We start from the raw sequence: 27,139 nt of genomic DNA on the forward strand, positions 1-27,139 counted from the left end.
CCACACTTCATTATCCAAAACTTTGTTTTTCTGTGGCAACTCTGTAACAGTATCAAAACTAGGGGAAAGGGTAATAGGTCTTCTTTTAGGTGTTTCCCCGATTGCAAATGCCAGATGTTCATATTTGATAAAGGTTTTCATAAAAAACATACTTCATTTGCAGATGGTAACTGTAATATTACTATTTTTAAGTGCACAGTAAAATTTTAAAATATACCCTTGCAACAATTCCCTGTCTCTTGTGCAGTGCCACTTTTCATGTAATACCACCTGCATTAGTGCACAAGGAACTGCACAGAAGCCTGAAAATTGTGCCTAATATTTTCTGGGCGCATTTTTCAATGCCCGAGGAACAGGACTTAAAAAATCTCCATGCAGACAGCCAAAGGATTATCTAATCACAGATACATGCCTTTTAGAGATGCACCGTCTGCATAATTTCATCATCGCAATGGGTCAGAATGGAAATAAACTCCCAGGAACAAAGAGTACCACACAATAAGCTGGATCCATTTATTCAAGTCAGCAAATAATTCAGTTCCTGAGGTAAACAAAAAGGCATAATGCGAAGATTATGCTGAAATCTGCTCAACTGTTGACAGCGTATAGAGGCAAGGGAATCTAAGCCAAGATCCTAACAGCCTTTTCAAATCACCTCTGATGATTTCAGAATGAAATTTATTGTTTAACTGATCAAACACGTTGTGCACTTTACATTTTCAGGGGACATTATTATGCCTTCATGTCTTCCCAGGACATTGACAACTTTAAGCTCCGCTAAATGAATCTGCCAGATTCCGGTGGGGAGGGAAAGAAAAACATAAGAGGCATGACAAGACTGACTTGATAGGATTAAATATTTTATGGGGATTATTTATCTCACATAGTCTAGGTTGAGATCTAGCTAACCTGCTATAACACACCCATTACACATTCGCCCCGAGGACAAATGCCGTTCTCGTTCTCTCATTCTCGATAAAACGTGAATCTCCTTGATTGGGGAACATTCTTCAAGTCTTGTTAATGCGCAGCCACTCAAACACCCATGCAGCGCTGCGCTTCAGCATGTGAGTGACCTGAAATAACTTATGATCCTGTAGGAATGAATGGTAGTTTGCGAGATGATTCAACTGCAGTGGATGGCAATAAAGAATAAAAAGATGACAGCAAAGATGTCTCAGTTGCTGGCAGCGTTGATTCACAGCACTGAGGTTCTGGGTTGCAAACCTCTGCCTGTGGAAGCTGTTGTATTGAGTTTGAATGCTCTCACGGTATTCCTGTGGGTTTCCTTTAGGTGCCTCAGCTTTCTTCCACAGTCTGCAGACATGCAGGCCCGGTGAACTGGAAACTGTAAAGTGCCCACAGGTGTGAATGTGTTTATCCATGTTGTAGTCTGACCTGTCCGGTATGTTTCTTTGTGCAAGCTGTGGCACGCTTCAGCCCCCCAAATACAGAGTACATCTGAATAGGAATTGGATAGAGAGGATGAATAGATGGACGATGCTATTATAAGACACAAAATACATTAGGTGAAACTAAACCTGATCACAATAAGACATGTCAACTGGTATGTGTCTGTTACTGCTGGATGTTACGGTATTTCCAAAGAGTCCATCGGCACAGTATCTTTCAACTCTGTCAATGAAAACCACTTTTGCAACAACAAATGCGCTAATTTAACACAAAAGTGCGGCCTTGGATTCTCACTACATACTTAGAGACATAGACGGCTTGTATTTACTTTGTAGCATCTACTCTGTCTTTCAATTTGATGTACATATATTGTTTGCTGAGCATTTTCTCAAAGGCATGTTTACCAGATGAGATGATGAGCGTAGTAACTGTGACATGAAGGTGGCTTTTAGTTCTGACATGAGCCAGATGCATAAAAGTTTATGCAAATTTACGAGTGAATCTGTATTCCTCTACTCATATTTGGAAACCCGTGCCTACGCATGGTGCTCTTTTATAAATCTCAATCAAAGCGAAACTTTACACATGTGCATGATTTCCACTTAGAGCTTTCATAATGAATGATGTAAATCCTCCCTTATTCCTCATTTGCATATAAATCAAGCAGTGATTAGACATGACAATGATTAAAAAAAAAAACACAGCAAAGAACAAGTGCAATTTCCCCAAATCTGAGACTGAGACACTAATATGAGTCGTGGACTAATTAAAATGTGTATTTGGTGATCTCAGTTCTGGAATCATGAACATAAGAGAAACTAGTGATGGGAGAAAAAAAGGTTTCACCTCTGGAAGTTCAGGGCAGAGGATCCTGGCAGAAGTAAAAACAAAATAAGACAGAAAAAAAAAACGGAGACTGCAAACAAGAGGCAACAAGTACATCAGATCACAGGAGGAAAGCAGGCCATCATATACAGCTAGCACCCACAATTATTACACCGAAAAAAATAACAATAATAAGAGGAAGATGATGAAGAAGATGAGAAAGAACAAGCAGAACATGGAAAGGTCTGATCAAGTTGAAATTTGTAAATGGTACATATACAGTTACTGTAGGTTCATAAGTATTTGGACATTGTTTCACTGTTTGCTTCTGTACACCATCACAGTGACTCTTTGAAGATCTGACAGAACATCTTCAGGGAGATAAAAGATCTAGAACTGAAAGCTGCTCGTGTTTCTTTTTTTACCTCCTTAATTTATAATAAAATGAACAGGAAACAGGTCTCATCTGGTCATAAAACTGCTTGTCAGTCAACCACCCAACTATATAGGCGATTGTCTATTAAAATGGCAGTAATTCCTAAACAATATTAATGGGACACTTTTGTTAAATCCCTTGAACTAAAGCTTAAAGTCTGCACTTCAATCACAGGTTGACTGGTTGATTTAAAATCCACTGTGGTGGTGTGCAGAGGCTAAGTTATTGATGATACGTTTATGAGCTGGAAATATATATATTGATAACAGGGAATGCAAGCTCAGCCAAACTGGCTGTTTTTCTTCACTTCTGTCTCGGTTCATTTTTCATCTTCTCTCCATTCTGTCGGGCTTGCCTCACGATGGTCTGTCACGGTCTGGAGTACGAACACGGTCCACACATTCTTCCTTTACAAATACCAGTTTGTGCATGGGAAGAGGTGTGTGTATTTTTGTGCACACGGTGTGTCTTTTTAAAAAAAATCCACAAATGACCCGAACAGCTACCATGAATATGTTTATCTTTAATTACTCCTAGCCAACTAGGAGTCAACTAGGAATATTCTCAGAGAACAGCGCTGTTTCGAAGCTTCGTTACGTGGAGTTTATTTTCATTTGCATTCCCTTTGTTGTGTGTGAACTGGGAATGCAGCAGCATTTACACTGCGTTATCAGCGAGCCAACCATGAGCACATGTCCTGGGTGAGTGATTCTGTACTTCACGGTTGCATGTCCACACAATTCTCTAAGCCGTTCTGCACATAATGCCCCGAAATTCATTTCACATATTAACACCAGGTGTAAAGCGGGCTTCAGTCTGCCTGAAGCACTGCTAAAGCTTCAATATATTCAAATTACATTATGTACATATTGATTAAATTAATGTGTTTTAATAAGTAGCTCTGTGTCCTTCTACTCACTTAGAATAGCCGATTCAGTAAATAAAAAAATATATCCTTAGTCCTGTATTTAATCATATCTACACAGGCCAGGTAACTATAACACATGTGCTCATGAAGAGACTCATAAGCAAAGCTACAAATATGAATAAATAAATAAATCCACAAAGGAAAATTAAATGATTGTGTAAAATCAACCTCAGGTAATCTTAATACTCTCAGTGTCTGTGTGGGATGTGAGCGAAAAGCTCCCTGCAAAACAAACCTGAGTGCGCGTCAGTAAAAAATAATAAATGCATTAAGTATTGCACGGCTGAGTTAACAAAATAATTGTCTGCCAGTACATGTGCGATCCGACACAGCGATGAACGAAATACATGATTTGAAAATTTGCACATACAGGGGTACGCGATCTAAAACAAGCTCCAAATGTTCTTCTTCAGTGACTCTAAATAATACATGTAAAAGCACTGATTCAGAGCCAATGGCAGCCAAGGTGTAGCTGTGACGAGACACATATATTTCCTCTTATTCCTCCCGCTTACAAATGAGCCAGGGGATTGGTGGTGGATTAGTGCTTGTTTACACAAGGATAATAATGTCGGATAATAAAAGTGTGTATGTTAACATTCTTGTCCAATTATTTTTTTTTAGGTGGTGGACCAGTGTTCGAGTAGATTATAAATGTGAACCGTAACCAGAGAGGATCACCGCCACTCTGTGATTTGCAAAGGAACAGAAAATCTTTTTGTTTTGAGCGTGAGCTCATTCCAGCCCATCCCAGCCTGCTGCAGGTTCAGATCTGGTAGAGGCTCTGTTTATTCGTGTGGCTCTCCTGGCTCTCAGTGACACCAGGTTCAGTAGTCTTTCTAACTCATCCCCAGAACCTGCCAGACTATTAGAGCCAAGCCCTCCATGGTCTTCCCGTGATCCCCTCCATTCCTCTGTCTGTAAGTCCCAGGCCCTGAGGGGGGGCATAAGTTGAGCTGGGTGCAGGTTTAGCCCTGGGGGACTGGACGGATATCCTTCATAGGCTCGCCGAGTTGGGGGTAGAATATCATAAAGGCTCTCCGTGTCTTCATTTTGTTCCGGATCATGTCTGGACTCTTGGTACTCTTCATACACGGGCGAGGAGCTGTCGTCACAGCTGTCTTGGTCCTGCAGCTGCTGATCTCCGTGGTCCTGGTGTCCCTCCATGTCCTTGGTCCTAATGTTCATATTCCTTCCTTCCTCCTTGTACCTTCTCTTTTCTTTTCTGTCCGGGGTGTGTTTTCTCTCCCACTCTCCAGACTGATTCCTCTCCCACTGAAAGGTCCTCCTCCCAGTTTCCTGTGTCCTCTCACGGCTTTTGTCCGCGTTGTAGCCCATCACCCTGTAGTCCAGCTGCAGAGAGTGCGTGCTGCCTCCGCGTCTGATGTTCTGCTGGGTGTCATTAAGCTCATAATGGGATCCTAACTCAGGTGGACGCAGTCGTGATGGCGACACCCAGCTTGAAGTCTGACAGGAAGACTCCCAGCGGTATGCTGAAAATACAGTTTGGCATAGTTTCAGTAATAAACAGCATGGATTTAAGGACAATCTAAGAAAGGAATGGAACTTAACATGGTGTAATAGCAACATATGTCTTTTTCCATGGAAAAATCTTTGCTTCTAAATCACTGGAAGCATATAGTTTTACTGTAGTGTGCATTAGGGTGCACTACAGTGGTGGTCCCACCGGTGGGACACAGATCTACTGCAGTAAAATATGATTTATGTAGGAAAAGCACAGCGATGCTATCACGCAGACCTCATTCAGCTTGTATCATTTATTGTTGCTATTAACTGATAAAAAATCTGGAGCATGAACTTTTTTCAGCTGTTGCATACAAGTTAAAGAACCACAGTGTTACAGCACAGTGTGATGAAGACTCAGATCTAATCAGTCTAATAGGATCAGCCGGCGAAAGGTGTCCATCGGTAAATAAACTCCTCGTCTAAAACAGCAGTATCGCTGCAATCTTATCTCCAGCAGGTAGAGAGTGGTGACACCAGTAACTACACTTCTGTGCATCTGTTATAGGAGGACTGTTGTGATTCTTACAGCTGCACACACATTTCATTGTCACTTACGCTTCTACCGCTGCCCTTGTAAAAACAAAAAAAAAACTAAAGACAAATAAAATAAATAAAATGAATGAAAAAAGCTTTCTCAAGGTGTAAAACCACCAACATCTGGAAAAAAGTTGCCAATTTTATTATCAATTTTGAACCCATTTCCGAATAGCTTGCATATTATCTGGCTTGTTGTGTTTATTTTGCTTCTCCCCTTAAATTGTCCCCATGCTTATTATCTCTACCTTTGATTGGGTTTATTTTTGCACAAGAAATGAAGCACGCATGATAGTGTGTGCATGTGTGCATGTGTGCGCTGCATGTTTGAGAGGTGTAGCAGGAGACCCACAAAGTGCCAGTAAGTGGGGCTTTCTGTTTGTTCCGTGGGATTTCTCCAGCGTGTTTGCTTCGTGTAATCGCTCCAGTTCTCATTTACTTTTTTATTAATGTGCAAATAAAATTAGTCGACATTTTATTTATTTATTTATTTTAGATTTCAGTTCATGCTGCTAAATGGACTGACACAGAACTCCCCGCTAATCCACAACTTCCTACAAACTACAGCATGCAGGTTGCATAATTCATGGTTAGGTTAATGAGCTGTGAGGGGAAAAAATATCATATTGATGAAGTGAGAGGAGGCAGAGGGGTCACCCTGTGTGTGGGACGGAGAGTACACTTAATTACTGTGCTTGTACCAGCCACTACTATATAATTCATGACACATGTGTGGACACAGATATCTAACGGACTGCCATGCCAACGAGATCTTACTGCCATGCCATGCTTGCCTCAAATATCTGTCTCTGGTTAAAAAATGTTCTAACGAAGGGTTAAGGGAGGGGGGGAAAAAAGAATGCTCTTACAATCCACAATGTACTCTTTGATGAACTCTACGCAAATCTCATCTTTGCTCTGCAGGTGATGACTCGCTGTCAGTAAAATGGGAAACAAAACAAATATCTCATGGGACGGCGAACCTTTGATGATGAAATTCTCGGTGAATGCAAAAGGAGACGGCGAATTATGACACAGAAGAAAGCACGCTTCGACAACAAGAGAGGGAAGCTGGCAGAGAGCCATTTAGCACACCGCTTATACCCACAAACACAATTCATAATAGATAATACATGCACACAATCATGCTGCAACTGTATACAAAAACAGAAAATGGAAAAATACCACGATATATCAGATTCGCTTTTTTCACATTTCTTCTTGCTGTGCTTGAAAATAAACTTGTGAGATTGAAAACTTTATTAAAAAAATGTTTTGTGCAAAAACAGAAAATTCTGAATCCAAAGGATGTCTTCAAAAAAAACCCACTGGACAAACATCATTTAATTATCTTTGTCTGAAATGAAGCTGCGTGTGCTTCAGCAGGCTGGCAGTGACTGAGGCATAAACACACTCTTGCTCTGGGTTGGAAACGAAATGCTTTGTAGACCTAGTAAATTACATGCAACCGAGAACAAACAGACTTGGTAACTATGAGCCAATTAATATTGATTGCAAGAGTGTAGCACAAGCAACTGACAGCGGAGTAGGGATCTTAAAGGATAGGTGCAACTGGATTGTGACGGCCCCGGTGTTTGTTTAAGGAAAGCCATGCATTCGCTAAGAGCAGAAAGTCAGTGTTCAGACTGTAGATGATTCCCCCCCCAAAAAAATGTTGAAAAAGAAAGTGTTTGAAGCTGCCTTCTCCTCTGCTGTTCTGGGCGGATGTGAGGCTTAGCTCAAAGTGCCCCTAATCCTCTGAGACCCTCTGCAAGGCCGGGGTGAAAGCTTTGCTTTGCTTGGAGCTAGGACTGCTGCGCCCAATTTAGCAGTCATCAGAATTCAAAATTTCTTAATTAACTATGAAGCAGAATACGTTTTAAAAGTATCTCTGGACATAATATTTTTATTTCATCAAAGAGCTGCCTGAATGTTGTACCTGAAAGCCCTACACTGTTTGCTACACACAGGGCAACAGAAACTGACTCACATTCCAGTTATTTTTCCCGACCTCCGAGGTCAGAAAACATAATCGGAAACTGGAAGCCTGCATTGACATTCAAAGAGTGGATAGAGTCGGCATAAATAGACATAGTAATCTGTACTATTGGGCTCTGATGAAAGTATTCAGAGACAATACTGCAAAGGATGCAAAAGGTCAGGTTGTGGGTTCTCACCCCTGACAAATAAAGTCAAAGAAATGGCAAATTAATAAGATGTTTTTCCATTGCGTTGCATCTCACTCACCAGGGCTGCTACGCCGCTGTTCTTTGTCCATGTTTGACACTACAAAGGCAGAGAGAAAGGGAAAGTCAGAGACAGAGCGAGACAAACAACCCAGAAACCAAAGGGGAAAAACTGAAACACAGAGAAATCCGGTGTCAGAAACTGACAACAAATATTAGAAATCTAAGCAGAATGTTTAATTCGTAATAAGAACGGGGGCTGAATGGCAGCGGCTCGGCTGCATTCAGTAAATCTTTTTGCTCTGCCGCTGAACAAATATGTTGGCGTCGGAATGACAGACACAAAGAAGACAGGGGAGTTAACAGAGGATTTTCCTTCATACCTTCACTTTCAATGTTATCAACAGTATCATTGACGAGACGTATCACTGTCACTATGGAGGCTAGGCAGAAGACAGAAAGAGAGAAGAAGAAATGGAAATAATCTCAGTGCATTCATGAACAGGGCAAGGTTTTATACAGTGGAGGTGACTCAGAGGTGCTGAGAACACGGAGGAAGCATGTTGCAAACGTGTCTATATACATGTGGTGTCTGTGCGTGCGCGTGTGTGTGTGGGTGTCCTGTAAGAAAGCGAGGACTCTTTGCAGCTACACTAATTAGACAGGAAATAAAGCACTGACATAGATTTCCTATGTAAAGAACACAACCACACACACACACATCAGCATCATTACGGTGCTTGACTTCCACCCTCTTATAGTTAGCCAGTGGAAAATCAATGCTATCGAGTTATCTGGGAATTGTAGCTTTGAAAAAAAGATGCACAGGCAACCTGTGCATATTGGTTGCATTAAAGCATTTCCACTTCTCTAATATCACCCTGCTTTTCAATAATTACTACAGGCCCAGCATTTGATTTTACACTAACCTTCATTTAACCAGGCAATTCATTAGGAACTAATTCCTATTCACAGTGACAGCCCTGCGAAAGGCGAACCCTCTCAAGGGAACTAAGAAAGAAATGTCAGATGCTTAAAAGACGGCGGCACACATTCAGAAACCATTTAAAACACTCCCTGCTTGAATACAGTCACAAGACGTAATAACACGTGGCAGCAAGCAACACATAATTGGCAGTCTATCTAACGGACAACAGCATCAGGCAACCAAGAGCAAAGCAAGAACAGCACGCACAAACAGCGAGCAAAGACAACAGCAGCAGCAAGACAACAAGGTTAGAAGGATATGCATGCAGAACATGAAGCAGCGGACAGACTGAAGATGGAAGACACTGGTAAACCGAGAAACAATTACATGTTTCAGTGAGAATGCTTGACAAATCTGTCCACTTTTAGGACTTTTTTCTGCAGAAAGTTCCAGGCTTTAGTTGAAGGAGTTTAAAATGATGGTGGGACAAAGAAGGTACTGGTGTGGGGAACATTACCTACAAACTTCTGGCAATTAAAATGCGCTTAAGTTAATTTGAGTATCAGAGTCTTACCGTTGTCATCGAAGGACTCTGAAGTGTAGGAGCTAAGTGAGTGCTCCTCGGAGGTGGAGTCCGAGAGACACCCCAGCCCGTCCGCCAGCTCCGACACGTCTAATGTAAAAACACAAAACAACACTCATTCACATCAGCAACTTTCACTCATGGTAAATTAAATGTAGGTTCAGAATTGAAAGACGTGTTCAGATATCCGAACCGTTCAGATCTGAAAAGCTCAGTAACGCTTGTGCTGTATTTACATTTAAAAGCTTAACTTCGGCTAATAAGAAGCTTCTAAAGTATGAGCTAAAATAACCTCGCATCAGCTTTGAGTTGGATTTCTATCAGGGTGAAAAGAAGAAAGGATCAGAGTGACCGAAAACTCTCTACTTTGTTCATTCAGTGCACTCATGGGGAAAAAATGTGTCCACAGATCCGTCACTCCGCCTGTCCATTCATTTTCTTTCTAGCTGGCTGTGTTCAGTTAGAAGAGCGAGGCTAAATCTGCTATTCATCTACTTTTGACTCAGATAGAGCATATTTAAAAAACATATTTGACCTGCAGAATGATTTTTTTTTCCCATAAAGGCTTCCTCGCTGCTTTGATGTACAGCATTTTCCACAAATCCCAGTACACCTACTGCAAATCCAGGTCTGTCCATTTAATGCTGTCAGCACTATCATGGAGGGGGTGAAGACCACCGAGTTACTGGTGGTTATGTAACTGCTGAATAACTGCTTAAAGAAAAAAAGCAAAATAGAGCAAATTGCATGACAACGTCACTGCGCTACAGGGTAGGGTGGCAAGTAGGTTTCTGTTTTGGGTCAAGCTTTTCATACTGTGGTAATCAAAGGTCTTCTTTTATGTTACAACCCTGCAATTTTGTCTGCGCACACAAATCAAATTAAATTTTGTTTGGAGAAATCTACCAGGCCTAATATCTCCAGTTTTCCTTAACCTTTACGTCTGCAGAGGCATCATTTCAAATAAACTGGCGATTACAAGTCAGTGTGGTCTTTTTTCGTGCCTTTGCCGAGCTGTTATTTGAAGGTTTGTTTCCTTCAAATCACTCCAAGTGTCCTCTGAGTGATTGTCAAACAACTGCCCGGAGGTCCGTAGCAGGTACTTATGACTTCAGATAAGCTGTAAAGACTGTTTACAACACAGCCAGAGGCAGGTGAATTTCTCTACCAGGTGCCCCTTATGTAGAAGCAATGAAGTCTTTTTTTTTTCTTCATTTTTGCTCAAATTGGGAAAGAAATACAGAGGACCAGCAGAGTGGAAAGGCTGAGCTGTGAGATCAATTGTTTGTGCAAAATAAAACTGCATGCAAAGAGCCAGTTTTGCTGATGTGATTAAAAGTAACTTTTAGCAAACTTTTGGGAAAACTAAATAGGCTTTTATTTAGTAGATGGAACAAACAGAGAGGAAAAAAAGAGAGAAATAGAAAATAGAAAGCTATTTAAATCCATTTTACTGCCTTGCTGCTATGTAGCGATGGATCTTAATGTGAGAATCATTGATTGGCAATAAATGGTCTGGGTTCTGAATATTTCCTCATGAGCATCTTTTCAGATGAATTCTTCTCCAGATGCTTGTATTGAGTCACAGTAAACAAAGATGCACTAACAAATTATATGGCATCAAGTCAAAAAAGTAAATCAAAAGTCTTTTTATTCAGCTCATTTTGGAGCAAAGATGCCAGTGTCACATTAACGCAACGTCTCAAGAAAAATACATTTTTCAAGAAGACTATACAAATATTTTATGTCATGCAATTGCTTCCCGCAGTTCCAGCTGTACCTTAATACATCCCAGCACACAGTTGTTCCTGTGGGTGGGTGGGTGTAAATTCATAATAACAACAGAGATTTTGTGATAGCGTTTTGAATCTCACACCTCTACACAACAGTTTACCCTTGTCTGACAGGTCAGGTGTGACAGAATTTCAAATCTTCAAAAATCTTGTTTTTCACTTCACGTTTGGTAAGCAAGCATTCAGGGCTCGGCCCATCTTGTGACCAAATCCGTACTCTGCAACCGTGTCCGCGAGGGCCGGGATGTCTGGACATCAACCTCAGCTTTCTGAGCTCAAGCTACGTAGTCATGGTTCAATGCATATGGAAGAAGCGAAACGCTCCTGTGGGAATGTGATCAGTAAGGCAGTACCATCAATCAAACTAAACAAGAAAGACAGTGCAGCAGCCACAGGTCTAATTCAGGATGCAGGCAAGGGGACACTTAATATAATCAGGTTTTGGAAAAAGCAAAAATGTTTTACCCTTTCTTTCTTTCTTTCTTTCTTTCTTTCTTTCTTTCTTTCTTTCTTTCTTTCTTTCTTTCTTTCTGTTTTTTTTCTTACAAGTTCCTATAATTAAGACCCACCCAAACTACTTTCTTTGCCAAGCCAGTTCAGTAAAATATAATGTTACGCTGATTTAAGTGATACAGTCTACAATTTGGCTCCCTTCTTATTTTATGTTTTTTTCCAGACAAGTTTTCAGCATTTCAGTTTGAAACACTAACAATTACCAAGCAAAACAGAGCCAATCCAACAGTTTCAACTCAAAGTCATTTTCAGCAAAATCAAACATAAATGTCAGTCAAAGCGGCCGCGCTCCTAACTCCAGATGGATGAGTTAAAAAAAAACTCTCAGAGTTGAAACACTCCATAGAAGCCAGACTGTAAACATGCTGTAAAGTTGGACATTTTAAGCATATGGGGAATAGCTCTCTCTTGAAGCCAGCCTATTGTGACAGCTAGAGGAACTGCAGTTTGTGGCACATCTGCACTGGCTTCAATATTCACCTCCAGAGGTCACGCCTCGATCAGTTCACTCTGAAACACCCAACTTTAGAGCAGAAATGACCATTTTTAGAACCAGGTTTTAATCTCTGTGGCATGTTGTCCTCCTGTGAACATGCTAAAAGTCTTGAGTCTGCCTTCACTTTTTAGTATTTTGCAAGTAACCTAAGAAATAGGTGCAAAAGTTTACCGTAACAAGTGCAAACATACATGGAAAAAGAGTATTTAAGGGGAAAACAGAGTTTGTACAGTTCAAACCTTTTTTTTTTTCAATGTCAGTCTTCAGAAATGACTTCCTGTGAGTGAAACAGTTCATAGTTAGTGTTTAAAATACTCCTCCATGAAGAAGACATCCTGAAGAGTTACCAACAGTTACCAAAAAAACTCCAAACTATAGAGTTCAGTATGAGGCCTGATTTGTTCAAAGAGTATTTTCCAAGTATTTAATTATTCATCCCATTTTATTTATTTATGATCGAACGGGTAGTAACAGAAAATAACCATAGTTACTAACAGGGATGTTCCCTGGTTAGTAACTATTTCATGTTTTGACCTGTGGCCTTGTTATTGAAATACACATTATTGCACTTGCTTGTGGCTGTCGTGGTGTAAATAACTTACAAAACTCATTTGCAATTGATTAGTTAACCTGGCAGTTAACACTGCAGTCATTAACACAGTAATCTTGAGGTCAGTTTTCTATAAGGTTTATCATCATTAAATTAATAGACTGGTGGTGTAAATGTGAGTAGGTGGTGCTGGTTCTTTTTTTTCTTTTTTCTACAGACACTCAGCGGGGGACCAAATAAATAAAATAACCTATTTCCCATTCCTACAGGAAAAAATCAATAATTAACAGCCAGGAAGTTCCCACCGCAAGCTGTATTATTCACACAACAGGCTGGACAAAGGATCGAAATATCTGACGCCTACCTGCGCACTGAAATGCAACGTGGTTATTTCATCGACAGAGAACAGACTGGGAAGAGTGTTGGCAGCTAAAATATCAGACGGATGCTGAATTACAATGACATTCTTCTCTCCTTCGGTTTGGTGCCTGTACGGCTGACAAAGGTAGGTGTGAAGCAAATTTAAGGAAAAATAAAAAGAGGGAAACTTGACAGAGAAGTTGGGTGACTTTGTGTGGGAGTGTTCCAACTACTTTGATTTTAACTGAACTTTATTTTTTTCTTTTTTCTTTCTTGCTTTTTTTTTTTTTTTTTTTGCAAAAGTAGGACAAGAACATAGGACATCAGTTCTGGCTGATTACCCTGACCATTCAAACAGAAGTGCCCACAAGATCCAAGAGAGTTATCCTGATACAAGTGGACATAATTGCCAATTTCAGCAGTGTAACAGAAAGTTCTATTACCCATTATTGCTCCTAGGAAATAAATAAGAAAACTGAAATGATAGCAAAATAGAAAATATTACTTTTTAAGCACTCTTGCTTACTCTGGGCCATTTTCTTTGATGTGTGTGATCAAAAGGCATAGAGCACTGTGAAATGAGCTCTCTCAGTGAAGATGGTGGTATTGGTGTAACACAATGTGTTCATGGCCTGTGTACTCTTTGCCTTTTTGATCAGGTTAGAAGCTGTGTGCGCACATGCGTGTGTGTGTGTGTGTGTGTGTGTGTGTGTGTGTGTGTGTGTGTGTTTGCAGGCAGACTGTTGCAGTCTTACCCTGTGGACTGTTATCTCTCTGTGTTCTCTCCAGCTCAAAAGCTCTCTGCCCCCACTCCTCCTCTCTCTCATCTCTAGCCCTCTCCAGCTCTTTCTCCCTCATTTCTTCGCCTTCCCAGGACACTTTGTGGGCCGGGCTATGCTCTGAGCGGCAAGCAGATGCTGAAGGGAGATTGGGTGCCACACTGCACACTGCGACGCCCCGCCTATTGGCCATACCTCGGACATTAGACATGTCTGAGAGGAAGCTGCTAATCTGCAGACACAAGAAAATACCCAGAAAGTTCGGGTAAGGGCAAGCCAGGTAGTTACTATTCAGAAACTCGAAATGCAAACAAATTTATACAGGATTTCATGCGTTATTAGAAAACAAATCATTATTTCATTCTTTGTGCAATTACACGCACAATCAGAAACATACATAAATTATCAAATGATTGCTTTTTGTAAAAACAATACAATATTCTGCACCGGTGTACGACCTTTCTGTTTTATATTTCCAACAATTCCAATTGATTTTCTGATACCATTAATTGTTTTTCTTAATTATTGCCATGAAAGAAGAACTGGGTCATCGCCCTATCTGAAGGGCCACACACATGATGAAGTCGCTGCTGTGAAGCTTATTTTAGCTCATCACATGCAGAATTGACTACAAAGAAGACATGAACATGATTATTAAATGTGAGCAGACTTTCTGTATCCTGTAAGCTGATTATCTACATAATAGAGCGAATGTGCTGGGAACATTACTACTTTTTAATCTACCTATATCGTCCTTGTGTTATATTTGATATCAAAACCTAGTTCCTGCCATAAAAACACAGTTTTTATAGTTGAGCTGTGTGTGGAGCCCATGTATTCTTTCTCCAGCACACTGTGGCTGTTTTTAAAAAATAGGACTAATATAAGAAATAATATTCTTTCTTTTAAATTATAATATAAATTCAGATAAATTAAGGAAGTGCAGCATCGTCAAAAGGGACTGATGAGCTGGGAGATATGATGCTCCACAAATATTGAAATTGTCATACAAAGTGGATATTACTTTGGATGCTCATTGTTATAGTTTGATATTAAAACTTAAATACTCTTATTTTAAAGCATATCATTCCTGCTTAGCAACCATATTATTCATGTGTTTTCCTAAATGGTCTGACCAACTATTTTTTTTAGATATTAGCAGTATGAACATATTCAGTTATTTAACTTTGTCACAATTTTGTCTGTTCCGCAGCATTTACTATAAAGCAGACACATAAATATCATAATTCAAACAAGCTATGCACACCTGACTGCCTTCACTGGAAGTGGTCCTGTCACCACTGAGTCCTCCTGGTAGAGGGGAGTGGGCAGTTGGGCGCACCATGACCTGGGGAGGGCCCACACTGCTGCCTCCCACCTCACCATAGGTGCTTGTGGTTGCTGGTGAGCCTGATACACGAACGGCTTTAAACTCAATCCCTTCTGCTCCCATGCCAGTCTTGTGCAGCATGTAGCTAGTTTCTGTGGAGATAGCCGAGATGCCCATCCCAGTCTGAACACCGGGGCCTGGATCTGAGTCTTTCCTGAATTTGATTTTTTTCCTAAAGACGATGAAGAGTATGAGGAGGAAAATGATGACAAACGCAAGGACTCCAATGCCAATTATCTCTCCTGGTCCAACGTAAGACAGAGGCTCAGCCTGCACAACAAGAAAAGTAAAATGATTAAAACATTATAATATTATAATAATTTTTTCTAGTTGAATAACAAACAGTTAAGTGTCAGAAAAACTCTAAGGTCATCAGTAAATACACAGATAAAAAGTTGAAAGAAGAACAAGCTTAGAAATAATTCACTTCATAAAAAAGGTCTTTGTTGTCAGATGATTAACATGAACATGAAGTGCTTTTTTTTTCTTAAGCCACTTAACACTCACCTGTGAATCATTCAAGCATAAAAAAGACACCTTAATCAAAGGATGAACTAGTGCCGTGCCCACATATAACAGAAAACCTAGCAAAGAATCAATTTGCAATTAAATTTTAGGCATTTTTTACTAGCACCCTATTATAAAAACACATCGTTTGTTCCCAGTCGTTCAGTCCAACAACAGAAAATGTAACAAAGTTTGACAGATATAAAATTCTGTTTTTGCACCAAAAAGCAGATTCCCAGAGAGCTATTAGCCAAAAATAGGCATATCTTGGCATGGTGTATATATATTTGAGGAAGCTGGACAAGTGAATGACAAAAGAATAAATATCTACAACAGTATCTGAAAGTCATGTCCTTAAGAAATAGGAAAAATTCACAGGACCTGAGAGGAACATAGTGAAGTTAGTTTACCCCCAAAATGTTTAATACTATCAAAGGGGGCTCATATTAAACCCCCAAACAATTTCTAAATGTTTGTTATTACTCTAAACATGAGATTAATAAGAATCTCATCGCTACATCTGAGACGCTAATTAGCAAAGTTTTGAAACACAAAGCATCTTTTGAGTATTGAAGTAAATGAAATGTTGGTATCGGGAAAATTCATCATCTAAAGCTGGGTATATTTACAACCCTTATGCACTCACTACTCCAAAAGATTATGAGCACATTTTATGGTCTTCCAATTTGGAGGGAGTGATTGAGCTCACAGCTTTTTTGTTTTAATGCAATGCGTGATGAATAAGTTTTGGCAATAAAATTATACATTATCTCTAATGCAAGCACTCAATTAAAAAGAAAAACAAACAAACAAAGAACAAAGTTAACATACATTAGTTGTAAAAGAAGCTTACTAGATTTTGTCAACTCTGCTGCAGTCCTCCAGGGATTAATGAAGGTACCTTCCTTCTTATAATGTGCCACATTAATTGGGTTTGCAGTCTCAGTATAAGGTATATGGCACAATAAATTCAAGAGCATAGCAACTTCAAATAGAAACAGCAATTTAGGCATTACTACACTCTCATTTAGCTGCTGTGGGAACAAAGATACCAAGTTGGTGAATAAGCCTTCCAGGGGGCTGCTGTAAACTCAAAATTCTCAATTTCCCTGTGTATGCCAAGTCCAATTAGGTGCGAGCTGAATGCACAAAAAAACAATTCGAGGAGTTTTCTCGATTATTTTTTCATTTATTCTGTAACATCTACAAAAATCCAATTCCAAGCGTCGCTCATACGCTACCTGTGTGTCATCCCCAGGATCACCAGGCGTCAGATCATCGCACAGCTGACCCTCATACCCTTCTGAACAGTTACAGTAGAATGACCCGAATGTGTTCACGCACTCTCCTCCATTTCCGCACGCTTCCTGGTCACACTCGTTGACGTCGTCGTCACATCTGTGGCAGCAAAAACGAGTAAGTAAAGCCGCTATGGGGGGCCGCAATATGATGTTATCAAAGTTAAGAAAAAGGAAGAATGCAAAGGTGAGAGTGAGCTAAAACATTTAAAACTTTTCCCAAATGCTGGGAATTTTCCCCATTATTTACATTTAGACGGTTCTGATTTAAAGAATTATGCATGAATGCAAAAAACATGAACACACACTCCCACTGAAGAAGCAAATTCCAGCTGAACATCATAAAAGTAATTTTACTGCAGACACATACATGCTCATCTCAGCTTGTTATTTCAAGCATGGTGTCCTGCTGTGCAGCGGATGGAAGATACATGCAATTCTCTTTTCAATTATTTTCTCTTTGATGGGATTTTCAAAACATTTTGCAAATCTGACGGAAGAATTTTGCAGAAAGCTTCATGACAGAACTTTCCAAAGTTTTGCTTTTAAATGATAAAAGTGCAGGTCACAGCTTAGTCATTAATTATACACACAATACTCATTAAGGTCTGGATGTGCTGGCCAGTGATATCCTCTCATTATTATTTTAAACGATGAATACTTTATCCCATAATTAAAAAAGTTAATGAAGTTGTCTCACATTAGTTTTATTAACCTATGAAATAGATGAGTAATAATGAGAAAATGTCAAGTTTTCTGGCTTTTTCCATAACAAAATTCTATATTGTATTTTTTTATTGTAATGCATATATTTTAGTGCTGGAAGAAAAAAACAACAACAACTCCACAGTCAACTGAATTCAACAGCTATTTGTTTGGTTTCAATCTGTGTTTAACATTAATTATTAATGATATAAACAATCTGGTGCCTGAAAAAACAATACATTTTTATTCCATGGTTTTATTAGTGTAAGGATAATTGAATTTAAATTAATCAAATGAATTTTTAAATCCAAGTCAAAAGCATAAAAAAGCCAAAAACAAAACAAAAAAATTCCTCTGTGGGGGAAAAGTGCCCTCTGCTGGTGGCTCTGTGGAACAGCCGCATGAGCAGAGAGGTTATTTCAAAGGCAATTACTAAGCTGTAATTAAGAAGACAGCTAGAGAATGATTATGGGCTTTTCAACTAAAATTATGCAGAATTAAATTAGAACCACTAACCCCCCCCCCAATAACAACTAATGTGGGCTAATGAATGGGATTTTGAGTCCAGCACATGCTCTTTCATGTTTTCACTGAGAGGGAGGGAGATACAGACATTGAGTATCTTAATAATCAGCACCGTACGGCTCTCATTGTTTACATACTTTCTAAACAGGACACAGCATTTGTCAACACTGCTGTTACAGCCGGTTATTAAGGCTAGAAAGTGTGAGCGATTCCAGGCTATTATATCTTACATAAGTCCCCCGAGTCCAGTAGGGCAGCCACAGAGGAATGCGCTGCCTACAAGCTTGCAGTCTCCACCATTCTGGCAGGGGTTTGGCATGCAGGATGTCAGTTCAATTTCACAGCGCCCCCCAGTGAATCCAACACTGCAAGTGCACATAAAACCTGTGGAAGAGATATTTTATGTCTGAAAATTATAATTAATATCAACTATTGTGCATAATTCTAATAAATGATAATGATCAATGATACAACAACAAGTTATCAAAATAAAATGATTAAAAAATGAAAAAACAGAGTAAAAACAAAGTAATGAATGTGTCCCACAGCAAGGCACATACACATGATCGTGTTTTTTGTATATATACACACACCTCCAGAGGGAAGGCTACTGCAGATTGCTCCGTTGAGGCAGGGCTGACTGACGCATGGATCTGGATAAAGCACGCAGCCCAGTTTGATCTCGCTGAGCCCTGCTATCTCAGCATAACGGCTCCTTTTATTCTGGAGCGGCAGCTCATTTCCGTTCAGCATCAGCGAGCCCAGGCACCCCTGGAAGCCGTCCTGAGCTCTCGGAGGGCCCCTTACGCCACGCTCTGCAAGCCCTGGCCCTCCCTGGCTCCTCCCTGACCCAGGGCCTGGCCTCTCACCTTGCCCATTTAGTGGCCTGACTTGGGCCCCAAAGAAAAATGATGAATCTGGTGCCAAAGGCCAAAGACGAACCGGGGCTCTGGCTGCCCGGCGACGTTCCACATAGCTGTCATCCAATGACAGGAGAGTGTAGTTCATAGTCAGCTCCAAAGTGACTGCATGCCACAGGCCATCATTTATCGGTCTGCCAGAGATACCCATAATGCCAAGGGTGTTGTCACAGTCCAACTGAAACCAGAGTCGACCGCCTTCAATCTGTAGAAGGAAAGAAAAGTGTTGGAACTAAATAATTTGCAGTGCCTCAATAATGCTATGCTTCTTATTAATAATAACTGTTATAAAGTTATATAGTGTAGTATTAAGTGGACACAGCCCTAAAAAATAAAGGCATGAGACCACATGTCCTTGGGGAGTAGAAAGCTGTAGACTCTCACTCACGCTTGCCTGGGAAAGTGTAGATAAGAGGCGACCATCTCTAAGATAAGATAAGATAACCTTTATTAGTCCCACACGTGGGAAATTTGTTTTGTGGAAGTTACTGAGACACTGTTGTTTAGATTAAAGTTAAAAAGCTTCTGTAATAAAACTGTTAGTGGCACAACACCAATTTGAGATCCGCAGCAGCGTGTCATGCAGGACGCATCTCCCTTCTAGAAATAATAAAGTGTTAAATGGTCTACTGAGCAGTGTTTTGTCTTCCATCGGATGCCTCTGAGGAATCAAAAGAACTCGGTGAAGTGTGATATTATATAACAAAAAGTTATATCTTCTGAATAATACCTGATGATGTTTTCTAAAAAACATATACTGAGAAACATGTTTCCTTCTAACAGGAAATGAGCAGCCAGTGTTTTGCATGACCCCCAAAAAAGCATAGCCCTGTAACCTGTACCTTAAGCATGGTGCAGGGGTTAACCCGTGTGAACATAATGACTCCTCTTCTCTGAAGTGTTCTGATCCTGAGGCCGAGCTTCATCTCTCCGCTCTGGCCACTCGCTGTCACTCTGTACTTGATGTAGCTGTTTCCAGAGAAACTCAGCGAGGTCTGGCCTGCACATTTGTAACACACAGAGAAGCGGGAAAAGTTTCAGGTTACACTAAACCTCATCAAACTAAATCAGAAAGACAGAAGTTATACAAACTGCAGGCATGCCAAAACACACCTGCACAGTCATCTAGTCTCTCGGGCTGACACTGGCAGACAGATGGCGCAGTAGGACCAGAACGCACACACTGCATATCAGCTGGACAGGACTGACCTTCACAGAGCTCCACAGGGGTGGGGCATGTCCCTCCTGTTTGAAAAGGGGTAGAAATATAAATATTATTTGTTATCATGTGAAAAGCCTTCAGATTTACATTATTCTTTCATTAATTTATTTATATTTACATGCATAATATATGCCTCTGTAGTTTTTGTATTTTCTTTTTTATAGAATGCAAAATGTATACTACATAAGCAAAAATTCTGCATGTTTTCATTCAGATATTTCAGGATTTTACTGATTTTTACATGAAAACTATCAACCAATGCCGTTCATGAACTGATGATACGTGTTTGTGACACTGACTCTGTGAAGGTTCAAAAATGAGTGTAGTACAAACCGGGACAGGTGCAGGTCTCTTTGCGGCTGAACGTAGGCGACACCAAGCTGACCCTCTCTGTGCTGTAGGTGACAGGCGAGCTCCCGTCCATCACAAGTGTGTTTTCACACACTCTATCCCCACACTCCAGCTCGCCAGAACAAGTGCTGCTCACCACCACAGCCCCAGCTAGCACACCTCGAATCTGACCCTGCGCTGCCACCTCCTCCAGCTTTGCAGACAGCTCTTGCTGGGAGTAGAACACAGCCATGCGTCCACTGCCCGGCGTCTCTGGCCTCTCCATGGCTAGAAGCAGGTCCACATCCGATGTCCCCATCACTGGCTGTACACTGAGTATGTGAAGAGGATCCTGCTGCCCTGGTGACCACTTCCATCCACCTAGTCCCCGTAACGTTAGCTTAATTTGGCTAAGGTAGCGACTAAGTAAGTCTTCTGGAGACAGCAAGTTGAAACGTAGGGTCAGAGCGCTACGCAGCATGACATCTGTCACTTGTTCGACCTGGATGGAAACGTCAGCTATCACAGCAAAACGTCCATCGCTCACTGTAGCGTTCATCTGGTACCTGAGAAAAGGCAAGAAAAGATACTGAATTGTTACACCAAAAAGTTTTCTTTTTTCCATATCAGTGTTTTGTTTTCCTGTGTGTTTGTGTGGTCTAGCGTTCACCTGCCAGGTTCCAGGCCTGGCAGCGCTACAATGCTGCCATCCTGTCTGTTGACCTTAAACATGCTCTTGGGCTGAGGCTTCTGGGTAAATGACAAAACGTCACTCAGGTCACGGTCAGTTGCAGAGATCCGACCGATCGGGCCACCTGGAAAGGTATCCGTGACCATGACGATGAAGATCTCCAGAGGGGAGACAGTCGGCTTGTACTGACTGTTCCCAATGACCCTCAGAAATACCCAGGAAGAGGAGGAGAGACTAGGCTTGCCAGAATCAGTTGCCTGAGAGAGACAAAGTTATAAAAAAAGTTATAATGACACTTAACAGCAAAGAAAGTTCTACAGTAATAATAAGGTCTTGCTTTAGTGGGTTGAATTTACACTGGTGTTAAAGTTCTCCATAAAAGAAAAGTCTTCATATTAAATAGGATACTTTTTAAAACCGTAAAGTTCCTAACCTGGATTTCAAGAGTGAATTCTCTGGGGGCTTCAGGGCCAAACACACGGTTAGACCTCAGAGTCCCAGTCTGGTCCAAGGAGAAGAAGTTTCCCTCATTTCCTGACTTGATCCGAAACTCAAAGGGTGGACCATTCTTAGGGGAGTCTTTGTCGCTGACTGATAACTGGAGCAGTGTGGTGCCAGCAGCTTGGTTTAGCTGGAAGTAAGAAAGTGAAGTTGAGACAACATTGAACTAATAATATAAATATAGACAGCAAACACGCACAAATGTACCTGTATGACCACCGTGGAATTGGGAGGATTGAAAACTGGGGGGTTATCGTTAACGTCAGAGATATCGATGTTGATTGTGACTGTGGAGGACATCGCAGGAGAGCCACTGTCAAACGCCTGTACCGACAAAGAGTACCTGGACACCTAGGCGGTGAAGAAGAGAATGTGATTGCCATATCTGTATGTACATCAGGCAGTGTGGCAAGCACTCTTATGCTCGCATAATGTGATATTTCATTGAGCGTTGACCTTGATGGGACCTGGTATTTTCTGTCCTGACTGTGCTCATGAACCAGAAAATTACAATTGATTGTTTATGAGATTTTGTACTTAAACATGCATCCTTACAAGTTCTCTGTCAAGCTTCTTGTTGACTTTGAGAAGTCCTGCTACAGGGTCAATCCAGAAGTGGTTGTTTCGGTCACCTTTCAGGATAGAGTAGGTGATGCGCCCATTCACTTGGCTATCCAGATCTTCAGCCACTACCTAAAAAACAGACACCCGGAGGGAAAGAAAGTGGCCTGATTTCCTTGGGGTCAAATACAAACTGGCTAAAGACCAAAGAGAACGAAGGGATGACAACATTGACTTTAAACCTGAAAATAGTCAGGATTAGATTGACATCAACATGATCAATGTATTAGCATTAATAAAAAAACAAAATAAAGTCGAATAAAGTTTTCCATCTATCCATTCTCTTCCACTCATCCAATTCAGGGTTTTTTACACTCAAATTAGTTTCAGGAGCACGGACAGCACATGAGGTTGCCACGCCCTAACACTTAACTGTTTTTAGTGGCGGATATACAGAAACTCAGCAGTGTGCACTTTGACAATACGTGAGATATAGATCACAGATACACAAGATTAATCCACAAAATCGAAAATACGGTGGTACTGGAGTTGAAGAGCATAGAAATTTGATTTTCAGATTTCCCCTTGAAGTTATTTAAGTTGTCTTAATACAAGAATGCGATAGAAGGTGATGTCAAAATGTTGTCACACAATTTACAGTCCTACATCAGAGCCTATCAATTACTAAAGCCTGTTTTAAATATAACTAGTCTCTATTGGAGTGATAGGCTATTTTGCCCCATTTAGTAAATCTGGCCTTAAATCTTACCCTTGTAACTGTCTGCCCAACAGATGCATCCTCGCTGACCAGCAAATTGTAGATGTCCTGACTGAAAGCTGGAGCGTTGTCATTGACATCCATAAGTTCAATGGTTACCATTGTAGCTGTGCTAAGAGGAGGGTTGCCATTGTCCCAGGCCTCGATGGTGAGATAATAGTCCTTACACACCTCAAAGTCCAAATCATCAGCCACTGAAATAGAACCTTAACACACATATCAGTAGATATTCATTTTTTTTTAATTCCCTGCTTTTAAATTTCACAATAACATGGCACAAGCCACACACAGAGATATCTACTCACCCCATTTCCTGTCTATGGTGAACTTTCCTAACTCATTACCCGACCGGATGTTGTATGTGATCTCAGCATTAGGTCCGATGTCAGCGCTTGTTGCCAGGACTCGCACCACCTCGGTTCCCACGGCTACATCCTCGGGGACAGTTACAGCATAGTCTCTTCTCTGGAAGACTGGAGCATTGTCATTCACATCCAGCACTAAAATGGTCAAATAAACCTGAGGAAGACACACAAGACTGTAAAACAGCACCTAACCACTTTACTGCACTGCTTTCAGTGCCGTTTCACCACAAGGCAGAAGGGACCACAAGCGCATACAGAAGTTGTACAGAAAAATATGCTTTAGTAATAAAATAGGAAGCTGAGGCAAAAACCAACTAAAATCTGTGCCTGCTATAGGGTGAGAGAGTTTGGTGGCTACTAGATGAATGCTATTTTGACTCTATAGAATATAGAGTCACAAGTTCCACCTACTTAATACAGGACGCCACTAATCCTATTACTGTAGTTTTGCTTTTATATCATTGTGGCTATGACAATCATCTACTACAAGTAACAGAACAACAACTACTCCTCTCTATATTTGTAATGAAAGTGACACCTACTCCTAAAAATAATGCCATTCCCAGCATTTATGGTCAGTGAATGAGCAAAATTAAAGTTTACTTTTAAATAGCCGCTGTGAGACACAACACAGTTTCAGATTTGCCACATATCTGTTTTCCACCTTTTCTGCACCACTTCTCTCTGTAACTGCGTCATTTTTTCTGTTCCACACGGTTCACATGACTACGAGCTATCTTAATTAAAATCTAATTGGGGATTTACCTAATCTCTTCAAGGATCATGTGTTATTCACTTGATTTTTTTCAGAAAAACAAGATTATGTTACCCAAAAAACATAAATGCTGCAAAACACTGTTTTAAATGTCAGTTTTGTTCAAAAGTGCATTTTTATTATTTATTATTTTATTTAGTCTTTCAATTATTCATTCATTTCAGAACAAGTGGCTTTTTTGTATCAGGAGCATCAGGCGTAAATATTTCCTACAGTAATGTTTGGTAGACTTAACATTGATTGTAGACACAATCAATACTGAATCTGGGTCACTTGGACTACCCACCAACCTGTGAGGAGAGCGCCCCCTGTTGTCCAGCTCGATCAGTGGCCTCCACACGAACACGATAGGAGTCCTGGCTCTCTCTGTCCAAAGACTTCTCCAGAACTACTACTCCAGTTACCGGGTCGATGGAGAAGAACCCATTCACTGAGTCCACCAGAGAATACAGCACTGTACGGTTGAGACCTGGAAAAAACACATTCATACTAACTGTTCACAATATATTACATCTTGGCTCATAATCTTGCTCGGACACTCAAACAGCACATTATTTTTAAATAATTTAAAGCTTAAAACTTTCTGAATTCATCATCGCTGCCTGACATTACTTATCTAACAGCAGCTTACCTTCATCTGGGTCGCTGGCTTGTAGACGGGTGAGCAAAGCCTTAGGCGAAGCATTCTCGTACACGCTCGCCAGGTAATGAGTGGATGAGAAGAGGGGGGCATTGTCATTGACATCTAACACTTTGAGAAAAATATCAGAGCGACAGAACAGGCCTCCCCCGTCAGTTGCCTGGGCGATGAGTTTGTAGCTGGGGGCCAATTCCCGGTCCATCACAATGGCTGTACGCAACTCACCTAAGGGCATAAATGGGGAGGTATAAAAAGAGATTTTGTTTGTTTGTTTTTGCTACAAGCCCTTGAAATGAAATATTTAAATGTACCGGTGTTTGCATCCATGTAGAAATCTTCAACCCCAATGCCAAACAGTGAATACTGGATCTCAGCACTGGAGCCTGAGTCAGCATCTGTTGCACCCACTCTTAGAATGCCCTTGTTAATGGGAATGTCCTCAGGAAAAGAGGTGCTATACACGGCCTGTGATAACACAAAAGCATATGCAGAAATTAAAGTGCACAGTAATAGTAACACTAACCATTCTAGTTAAAAAATGCATCTGTCTAATACATTAAAAAGACATCCAACTACTGGGCACTTGATCCATTATTCCAGCTAATAGAAGTTCCCTTTTATCACCCGGTGTCCATTTCTGCCAGTGACTGACTGGAGAAATGGAGCTTAGTGGCCTCACAATTTCATCAAACACGGACCAGCAGCGGCAACGGCATTTTAGCACACCCCACCCTGCTCTGTTGGCTCTGCTGAATCTTCTAACGTTCAGATTTAAAATATATAAAGGTGAAACACCTAGTAACCAGTCAAAGGTTTGAAAAATGCCAAGAATTTGTTTTATATCATCTTTGCATTTTTGTTTGTTGAACAAAATAAAAATTCAAAGCATTAAATTGGGGATTTTCTAATATTTATATCCTGATTAATCACTTAATAAAAAAAAACAAGAAAGGAGCAAGCACCAGCTAAGAGTTTGAAATCGTTACTACTAGAAAAACGCCATTACTATTACTACTACTACTAATCTTCCTATGAAAAAAAACCATTAGAAAAGATGCCCAAACAGCAGTTAGAGTTCATTCTGTGGCAATGCGAGTGTCATTTTGATCCAGTTGCTGCTGTCGCCATGTAACGTCAGACTAATCACTTTGTAGTTATAGTGTTGGCTCGTGCGAGAAGGGAAAAAAAGACTATCAGAGGAGAACAGGGAGCATTTCAAGGAGTTTAGAGTTTTGAGGGAAAAAGAAAGTTTCTCAACTAATTATGTGAAACTGAAGAACTGCAGAATTTTACTAAATGAAAGGAGAGCCCCCAGAAGACTTCACAGTCCAATTATTCTCTCATTTCATAAAGATTTTCCTCTCCTAGATTGTCTTTTTGAGACTAACTCTAAATGTAGGGTGAATGTTGGCGTTGGAAGGTAGGAAATAGCACAAGGGACTCAACTTAATTGGCTTTATCATGATTACTGTCTTTTATTTGTGTAAATTCTCAAATTTGTGTAATTCATCGGTTTAGTACGTTATTAGATTAAGACTGCATTATGCACTCCATAAAAGCACTATGGAAAAGTCAGTTTATACATAAATTACAACACTTGGCCCGAAATATAAAACAAAGACAATTTGGCTGAATTCATTTGCAGCGAGTTAGAACTTCGATGCACTTTAGAACAAAGTATCAATATTTGAAGTGAGCAAATCCAGTTTTACTCGTGAAGCCACAGACTTTTCTTTACTAAGTCATGAATATGCAGATTTGAACATTATTCAACGCAGCTGAATTTTCAGAGCTAAGCCAGCGTTAAGATTACCCAAAAGAAAGTTCATCATTGGGGGAACTGGGAATCTCCACTACTCTTGACGCTCTCATTGGGATTGAAAAAGAAAACAATTTAAATGAGACATAAAATGATTAAAAATTCCTTCTTTGATAAACAGCTTTTGTTTTCCCCATTCAGTCCACAAACACAATGCCCTAACTTATCTTTTCAATAACAAGCATACATGACTGCATGCATGGTCACAAGCAATGCATTCTCTCTGTTTATAGACAGAAAATTAACTGGAATATGGAGACA

At 40.4% G+C, this 27,139-nt stretch overlaps 1 protein-coding gene and 1 long non-coding RNA gene across 3 annotated transcripts in view; one reads left to right on the forward strand and one right to left on the reverse strand.

The window, feature by feature from the left end:
* Positions 1-571: 571 nt before the first annotated feature.
* fat3b (FAT atypical cadherin 3b) overlaps positions 572-27,139 on the reverse strand; it is a 67,700-nt gene continuing 41,132 nt past the window's right edge. Inside the window, exons 32-53 of the mRNA XM_085420678.1 lie at positions 25,371-25,524; positions 25,051-25,284; positions 24,710-24,888; positions 23,585-23,798; positions 23,271-23,485; positions 22,496-22,633; positions 22,148-22,291; positions 21,873-22,070; positions 21,419-21,696; positions 20,752-21,314; positions 20,310-20,441; positions 20,039-20,196; positions 18,870-19,401; positions 18,507-18,660; positions 16,990-17,146; positions 15,119-15,511; positions 13,828-14,083; positions 9,352-9,450; positions 8,233-8,292; positions 7,911-7,949; positions 6,533-6,598; positions 572-5,095 (exon numbers count right to left, since the gene is read on the reverse strand). Of these exons, the coding sequence (XP_085276804.1) occupies positions 4,338-5,095; positions 6,533-6,598; positions 7,911-7,949; positions 8,233-8,292; positions 9,352-9,450; positions 13,828-14,083; positions 15,119-15,511; positions 16,990-17,146; positions 18,507-18,660; positions 18,870-19,401; positions 20,039-20,196; positions 20,310-20,441; positions 20,752-21,314; positions 21,419-21,696; positions 21,873-22,070; positions 22,148-22,291; positions 22,496-22,633; positions 23,271-23,485; positions 23,585-23,798; positions 24,710-24,888; positions 25,051-25,284; positions 25,371-25,524 (5,121 nt within the window). The 3' untranslated portion in view covers positions 572-4,337. The remainder of the gene's footprint in view (positions 5,096-6,532; positions 6,599-7,910; positions 7,950-8,232; positions 8,293-9,351; positions 9,451-13,827; positions 14,084-15,118; positions 15,512-16,989; positions 17,147-18,506; positions 18,661-18,869; positions 19,402-20,038; positions 20,197-20,309; positions 20,442-20,751; positions 21,315-21,418; positions 21,697-21,872; positions 22,071-22,147; positions 22,292-22,495; positions 22,634-23,270; positions 23,486-23,584; positions 23,799-24,709; positions 24,889-25,050; positions 25,285-25,370; positions 25,525-27,139) is intronic.
* LOC146660692 (uncharacterized) lies at positions 12,543-24,697 on the forward strand. Of its 2 annotated transcripts, XR_014913551.1 has the most exons (6): positions 12,543-13,217; positions 13,862-14,116; positions 15,420-15,527; positions 17,007-17,164; positions 23,294-23,427; positions 23,651-24,697. It is a non-coding gene; the product is annotated as an uncharacterized LOC146660692 (long non-coding RNA). The 2 variants fall into 2 exon arrangements; XR_014913550.1 differs by lacking the exon at positions 15,420-15,527.

This window comes from Rhamphochromis longiceps, linkage group LG10, assembly GCF_057381845.1.
Source record: "Rhamphochromis longiceps isolate RC_006_pf linkage group LG10, R_longiceps_female_GT1.1, whole genome shotgun sequence".
Lineage (NCBI taxonomy): Eukaryota > Metazoa > Chordata > Actinopteri > Cichliformes > Cichlidae > Rhamphochromis > Rhamphochromis longiceps.